Raw genomic sequence first — 8,414 nt, 5'->3', positions numbered from 1 at the left:
CAACCCTAATGAAAAATGGACCTTGATTGAGAGTGAAGAAAAAATAAATGTATAATAAACATTAACCAAATACCAAAATGAAATGAGAGGTAATATTGAAGAAAGAAATTCTCATGTGGTTTTTTTTTTTTTTTTCGCCTAACAATTTGACCTCTTCCAATCAAGTTGACACACAAAAAATGGAAGCAAAACAACCGTTACAAGTATGGTTGATGGTCCATGATGGAATGGGATTGTAATATGATGTAATAGAAAATTCATGTTTGGATTGAGCGTTTTGGTTCCGATTTATAATACAAAACTCATTCCGTTCCGACAATTTTCAATCTAACCCTTTTTCTCATTGTTTTCATGCTTCATTATCTCATTTTCATTCCGTCTTCGATTACTCATGTTTTTCAACATTTTTCTGATTTTTAATAATCTTTATTACATTCAAGCTCCCCAAACACACCATAAAATATTTTATAACACCAAGACATGGGCCAAATATAAATCTAGAAGAAGAGGTTTCTTTATTAAAATGAAACATGATGATGAGTATAAAATGTACCAAAGCTTTTTGTTCAATAAATTACTTTAATATAATAAGTTATGTTTTGTCCTTGCCCAATAGCTATTGAAAGGAGAAACAATATTAAATATGGACATAGGAGTTCTTCAAAATTTTCCTAAGTGTTCTCTTGTTATTCATTGTTAAGGGAAAAAAAACATTTTCAAGTAACCATCTTTTTACTTTAAGGTGAAATAAAAGTAATACAAGATTTTTTAGGACAAAAATTTGTTGGTTGTTGGTTCTATGTTATATAAGTTCCTGTAGTAAATTACATGTGAATTAATATAAAAAAAAAAAATAGTGGATCCATATATTAATAAATAATAGTCAATCATTAAAGGCATGATAACTTAGCTAACATATGGTATGTGTTAGTAATCAAGAAGTTTGTGATTCTAATCCCTCCGTCCTCTATTGTACTTGATAAATAGTCAATTTAGATATAGCTGAAATAATTAAGGCTTACACCTTCAATCATATAGTTAAATTCTTTACTACTTGCAGACTTATCACATGTTAATTGACGTAGTAATAAACCGTCGATGAATACTATAATAAAATTTCTAAAATTGTTAATACACTTAATACACTTTTTCTAACTCATATAACAAGTTAAAAGTAAAATAGAGATAAATGGGTGGATATTTTATAAAATTAAAAGGTTGTTTGTAATATATTTTCAAGTGTCTAATTTAAAAAAATAAGTCATTTTAGAAAAGAAAAAATAAATAAAGTGTTTGACAACCGTTTCAAAATAATTTTTGAAGTGTAATTTATACCGTTTTGATTTAAAATGTTTAAATTAAAAAAAAAACATTTTTTTTAAAAAAACAATCCAAACCACCTTAAATCAATAATCAAATTAGAGCTAATTTAAGAATGAAACATTAAGCTTAATTGCATATTTGACCTTTTCCTCCTCCCCCATGCGGAATAATAAATTGTGGCAAGAGAAGAAAGAACGAAGAATGGTAATAATTATGGCAAGGTATATCTATAAGCAAAATTTTTGTAATAAACGAAGCTTTCCTCGTTACTACTACGAATTTCTTTATTTTTTCTCAGTTTAATATGTAATGTGGAATATGCTTGATTAGGGGGTGTTCGTGAGTTAGATTGAAGGATTTTTTAAATCCAATTCAATTGTTTTTATGATTAATTTCTTCGATCTAAATAATTTTTATTAAAAAATGAACTCAACTCAATCCAACTATAGGATATTTAGGTTGGTTTGGATGCATCGAGTTACTTATTTAAATTTGTGTTCTAAAAAGAAGTAAGATGTTAATACGTAAAATTTTAATTCAATTATTTTCATATATTAAATTAAGATTAACAACTAATTTATATAATAAATTTTTTCTCTCCACTGTGCTAAAAAACTATTTTTAGGAGTTGTTGAGAAATAAATTATCTAAAAAAGATAAAACTTAAATAAATTATGTATATGTAATTGTATTATAAGCTAATATATATATACATTTTAAAGTTAAAAATAAGTTCGGATTATTTTAGATCAATATATTAACCAACTCAAATCATACTAGTTGGATTGGACCGATCGATTTCACTCTAATGTCAATCTTTAACCTCTTAGATGAAATGTGTGACACAAAAGTTAAAATAGCATAATTTAAGAGGCATAATACTTGTAATATCAACTTTGATATAAGAGATTTGATTCTTTCACACTCCACGTGTTATAAAGAAAAAAATATCAATTTAACTAAACTTTAAGAGTTATATCAATTTAAAACATTAGATTTGGAAAAACATCGTGTGAGACATATAATGATCATAATGAATAAATTGATGATTTTACAAAATAATCATAATACGTGTGAAAAAATTTATACGTGAACAAATTGAGACATTGATGATTTTACAAAATAATCATAATGAATGGTCTTAATTTGCTTATAAAAATTTAGGAGTTTTGATACAAATTATAAATTTCACACGATATTTGTCGAACAAGACTGTAAGACACGTTTAAATTGATACAACTACTAATTTATAATTTTAATGGATACGACCCCAAATTTAGTGGTATAAAAATTCCATTTCAGGTTACTTTAGATTCATTTAATTTAAATCCACTTATTCTTTCTATTAAAAACAAGAGGTAACTGCAACATGATCTGCAAAGACTTGACTGAAAAAGCTAAAAATACAATGACCATTTCCATTAAAGAAAATTTATCATAATTCCAAACCCTTTTTTTCATTCTCTTCCTTTTCTTTTTTCTTTTTTCTTTTTTTTTTTTCAAAAAAAAACAAAAAAAAAAAAAAGAACAAAAAACAAAAAAACAAAAAAACAAAACAAAACAAAACAAAACAAACAAACAAATAGACAGAAAAAGACTAAAGTTGAGGTTAAAATGGAGAGACGAGCATAGAGTTAAAACATTGACTACTTCATTTGCTTGTCTTAGAACATGCTCGATAGGAAGAGTATACGAGAAACATCTATACTATTAGTTTCCTACTTTGTAATTTTGCAGAGATAGATATCTAATACACTAGTACTCATATTATTAGTTTCCTACTCCAGTAGAAGGAAAAAAAAACTATGGATCGACTTTTCAAGCGCTTAAAAAAGTATTTTCAAATGAAAAAGTGTTTTTAACCCAAATCTTCAAATGAAAAAGTGTTTTTAACCCAAATCCGAGCCATGGGCTTTCAGATCTTCAACAAATGTTGACCAATCAAGTCCAAACTAATATTTTGCCAGATAACTGTTTTAATTTTCAATTTGCTGTTGTACAGTTTGGACCGATGATGCAGAGAAACTAATAAATGTGTAAATTTATAAACTGCAGAAAAAGAAACCTGACAAGCAACTCTAACGAGCAATAGGGTAACATGTAAACTACGCTAAAAAAAAGTAAATTTGGTACTGTTACAAATGAAGCAATATAACTTACAATGATCTCAGATTCTGCTTTGAAGAGAACAAATCTTCGAGCAGTATTTTTTTCCCAACAGCTACCAATCATTCAAATCAAATAACACTTTCTACCACCATCCGTAGCTTTTCCTCCTTCCTTCATTGCTAAAGCCTCCAAATCTTGACGCCGAGTATCCATTCTGAGGAGTTCTAGTGGTTCCTAATGACATCGGAGTCCCTGGATGTAATGTGTGCCTCTTAGAGAAAGATTGAGAGCCTGCATAGTGGCCGGAAGATTGAGGGCTTGCATAATGATCGGAAAATTGAGGGTTTGCGTATTGACCGGTATATTCTGTATAATAATTATGACCCCACCGAGATGATGGTGTAACAGGAGAATTCCAGTCATTTCTCATAAATGTGCCATTGAAGAAGTTACCAGAACCACTACCTTCCAGTATCCAGCGACCCGTTTGTCCCGACTTACTAGGCAGGTTGGAGTATTGTTCTTCATGGTTTATCTTTTTCTTCTTATCATGAGGTGCAGATTTTGACACCATATGGTTAGTTTCTTCTACTTGTGACTTCGATCTTGAATTTGATAACTCACGATTCCTCTTGCCACCCTGAGCCAAGCTAGTACAAGTTTCAGAATCACATTTTGACAGGAAATATAACAGTATAACAAATGAGCAGTTTTTCATCCGAATTTTTCCCCAATAAAAAGGCCAATATGTAAACTATTTTATATACCTTGGTGGAACTTGTGCACTCACGAGCAAAATGCCCTAGTTCACCACATCTATAGCATAAGCTAGGTGATGCAGCAACAGAAGTTTCCTCAATAATCCTCTTGCCGCCCTGAGCAAGCTCCATAAAGTACAAGTTTAGAATAACATTTCGACAGGAAATATAAATATATAACAAATTAACGTTTTCTACTCCTAATTCTTTTCTAATAAAACAGGCAAATATGTAAGCTATTTTATATACCTTAGTGGAACTTGTGCACTCCCGAGCAAAATGCCCTTGTTCACCACATTTATAGCATGAGCTAGGTGATGCAGCACCAGAGGTTTCCTCAAGAATCCTCTTGCCAGCCTGAGCAAGCTCCATATAGTATCAGTTTAGATTTTTAGAATGACATTTCGACAGAAAATATAAGAAAATGAATGTCCTCTCTTAGATTTTTCCACAATAAAGCAGGCCGAGGCCGATATGTAGCTCTTTAACTCTTTTATCTACCTTAGTGGAATTTGTGCACTCACGGGCAAAGTGCCCTTCTTCACCACATCTATAGCATGGGCTAGGTGATGCGGCACCAGAGGCTTCCTCACGACTCCTCTTGCCACTCTGAGCAAGCTCCATAGAGTACAAGTTTATAATCAGATTACAACAAGAAATATAAGTAAATGCATAACAAAATTAGTATTTTCACCTCCTAATGTTTCCCTAACTACCTTGGTTGAACTTGTGCACTCACGGGCAAAATGCCCTTCTTCACCACATCTATAGCATTGACTAGGTGATACAGCACCAAAGGCATCCCCACGTAATCTCGAGCATGACTGTAAATTCACATACACACAGGACAAAAAATTAATCATCCACATGCAATACATTTAGAAGCAAGGAACATTAATCAACAAATTCCTGTACTTAAATATTCCATCCTCCGTGTACAGAGGCATCAAGTCAAAATAAGTGAAAGCAACACTATTGACCCTCACCTACTTTCTCAAAAGTTTGACACACTAAACAGTAAACATTGAACTCTATAATTACAAGTAAATATTAGCATCTCATCAATCCCAATTATTTGATCTGCATAAGAAAATACACTCACTACACAAGTCCAGGAATTCAATGCTGAAGAATCAGCAAAATTCAGAACTGGAATCAATTTTCCGATGGCTACTGTCAACTGGGGTGAAAGTGAAACACGAGGACAGTTGCATATAAAAATAAAACATAAAAAAACCCAGAGAGCATCTCAAATGAAAATGAAGAGTGATATAAGTATATCATGTGAACATCTTATAGAGTCAGATGTAAGCAAAGAGAACTTACCAGACCAGTATGTCCAGTCTGTCCACATTTATAGCAGGAAACTACTGAAGTACCGCTGATGGAATTCACGCAACATAAATGACCAAATTTCTTACAAATGTAGCATTGTATGTTCTGAAAAGAAAAAAAAAGTTTCTAGAAGTCAAGTTGAGAAAAATGATACACCATGCAAAACAATTTCTGGAAAAGAGCCAAGAAAGTACACTACAATACAAAGTAGAAGACCTTAAGATCATCATCTGGATAAAGATTCTGACAAGAAAACATATCATGCCCAGAATCTCCACATTTTAAACATATTTTTAAGCTTGAAGAGACATCCCTGTGCTTCTCTGGACAGTCATTTGCACGATGCCCACCTTTCTTACAAATAAAACAGTCTCGTGCCTGAGAATAGTAAGGAGCAGGTTTTCAGTTTTCGATAAATCCAAATGAGCAAGAAACAGGAGAATTTTAAGAAGACAATACTCCAGCACGTGAGACACTCAGGCTGCTTGTGAATAGATTGTGTCTCTAGATTAGAAGTAGGAATTTCAAACTTGAAGACAATTTATTTTTCTAAAAAATTACCTCAGACACAAAAGATGTTTGATGAAGTGGATAATTATTAATGATCATTAAAAAAATGCAGAGATATGAGTAGACCACATTCAGACCACATTCAGACCACTACGTCTCCGTGTCAGAGAACTCTTGCACTAAACTCGCTATATCTACATTCTGAGGCTTGAATGTGACAAAGGAATCCTCATGTTTATTGCCACCAACAGGACCTGACCCGTGACCTCAACATTCGATATTTATACTAGTTAGACCAACTATGGACACCCCCCCGAATGAGAAGTGAGAACCATCTAGGATAGCTGTAACAAAAGAAAAGCAAAGGGAAGTAAGAGTAGATCAATTTTGCATGTTTTATTCCTGACCTTTGAGCAACTCTTTGCATTGTGCTCCAAACTTCCACAGACAAAACATGGTCTCTTCCGTTTAGCTGATGTGCAATTCACAGCATTATGACCTTCCTCACCACAATTATAGCATGTTCCCCAACTATCTGGAGGATCAAAATATCTTGGTCCACGCTGGTAGAATAATATATGAGAGATACAAAACTAAGCATCCACAAGCACAAACATTAACTTTTCCTTAATGGCAGTTCAGAGCAGTTAAAGGGACTCACAAGAAGCTTCCTGAACACATTATTATCAGTTGTCTCGGTAGAGTTTGGTTCCACTGAATCCACATGATCTATCATTCCAGTTGTCTTGATCTTCGCACCTTCTGTGACAACCATCTAAAATGAAAGGAAGCAGCAAGTCAATTATGAAATACGAACCTCTAGTAGACATACCCCACGATTGTCTTATCAGATTATAGGAAAATAAATACAATCTCTGGTTCAAAATTTAGGACAGTTCATACTTTGAAACTAGTGCTATGTTATCAGATATTTTGTTTTCCATAAACCACATAAGCAGGTGAAAATTCCATCAATACACTGGTTATGGTTCAATGAGCATTGGCCTAAGTTTAGGACTTCTTTCTTGCCACTGTCATCGAGTCGTCAACAAAACCCGAATGGGGAGGTCTCTTAGGCTGTGGCAATGCGCTAAAAGATAAACAATCCTTCTATAACTCACTCCCTCCACTAGATTCTTCCAAAAAGACTAAAGCGATAGTAGTAAAATACTCACATCGCGGTCTTCGGTTCCCAGCTTCTTAACTTTCTTCTTCCTCTTCTTCACTGTCTTCTTACTCCCTAGTTCTCGCCCCTCAGAAGCAGCAGCAATGCCATCAGCGCTGGCTCTGTCAGTTCCGTCGTCGGCGTCGGCACCCTCCAATGTCGATGAAAGCAGTCGAATGGCTCCAACGCCAACAATATCACCTTTACCACTTTGTTCACACTTAACATCCTTATTAACGCCGGCATCGGTAACCAACTTTCCGGAGCGCAATTGCATAGCCTTCTCGACAATTTTGAGGCTAAGATCTTCATTGGCCTCGTCGTCGTCACTGCTCAGCGAATTTGCAGACTTCGAAGCCGCACTATTCACAACCTGAAGTTCGTCATCGTCGTCCTCGAATTTGAACTTCTTCTGCTTGACTCTTCTCCCCATCTTCCAAATACAAAACTGAATCAAACTGCAATCTTGGTAGCCCTAATTGAATGGTTGGGAGAATAACTGAGCAAACTTGGCAAATTTTCGCCCTTGGGTGGCTAGGGTTTCCGCAATTTTTTGTATATAATTTCCCTCTCGAATAAATTCGACGACATGTCGTTCCGTAAAGGCTTAGGAGCCGTCGTATCCTGGCCTTTGTCGGAACCCCGGTTATGGGGTGGTATATCCCGCGTGTTCGCAAGTTTAATTTTTCACCTCGCAAGTCTACGCAGCGTTTTGTCTCGGCTCGTGTAAAAATTAAAAATAATAAATCAAGTAAAACCTCTTGTAAAATTGATGAGCACAACGAGACTACAGATATAAAAAATATAATATAATAATATTTTTATATACTAATAATAAATAAATAAAAACTAGAATTATAAAAGAACTAGAATTATAAAATTAGACAATGAAAATTTTAGTGGAATTTGGTGTGGATTTCTCACCAATGGGTATACGTATATTATTTTAAGATCTACCAAATGTCACTATTTATAGGAAAAATGACAAGTATTATGTGGACTTACATGGACACCAAGCATAATTACTATAAGGCACATGGACAACGTGAATGGTGACACATGGCTTTTGGACATTAAACAATGGACATCTATTTCTTATTATAATATTCATAATACTCCCCTTTAGATGCCCATATATATATAATATGTCTCATTAAAACCTTACTAAGGAAACTCAATGGAAAAAAACCCTAGTGAAGGAAAAAGAGTATATA

The 8,414-nt window shown here is 33.6% G+C and overlaps 1 protein-coding gene across 5 annotated transcripts; it reads right to left on the bottom strand.

Annotated features, from left to right (window-relative positions):
• Positions 1–3,338: 3,338 nt before the first annotated feature.
• On the bottom strand, positions 3,339–7,781 carry LOC120072267 (zinc finger CCHC domain-containing protein 7-like). 5 transcript variants are annotated; one of them, XM_039024704.1, is made up of 11 exons: positions 7,211–7,781; positions 6,697–6,810; positions 6,443–6,598; positions 5,742–5,903; positions 5,517–5,630; positions 4,907–5,014; positions 4,692–4,808; positions 4,440–4,556; positions 4,200–4,307; positions 3,898–4,072; positions 3,339–3,723 (listed from the first exon to the last, which is right to left on the bottom strand). In XM_039024704.1, exons 1-11 carry the CDS (start codon positions 7,631–7,633, stop codon positions 3,575–3,577), a joined length of 1,743 nt encoding a protein of 580 aa, XP_038880632.1. In that variant the 5' UTR covers positions 7,634–7,781; the 3' UTR covers positions 3,339–3,574. The 5 variants fall into 5 exon arrangements, with proteins under 5 accessions (XP_038880632.1, XP_038880628.1, XP_038880630.1 ...); XM_039024700.1 differs by having other exon boundaries at positions 3,339–4,072; positions 7,211–7,777; XM_039024702.1 differs by having other exon boundaries at positions 3,339–4,072; positions 4,692–4,799; positions 7,211–7,776.
• Positions 7,782–8,414: the final 633 nt, after the last annotated feature.

Source organism: Benincasa hispida, chromosome 2 (genome assembly GCF_009727055.1).
Source record: "Benincasa hispida cultivar B227 chromosome 2, ASM972705v1, whole genome shotgun sequence".
Lineage (NCBI taxonomy): Eukaryota > Viridiplantae > Streptophyta > Magnoliopsida > Cucurbitales > Cucurbitaceae > Benincasa > Benincasa hispida.
The sequence above is the reverse complement of the archived record's forward strand: the minus strand, read 5'-3'. Positions and strand labels throughout refer to the sequence as shown.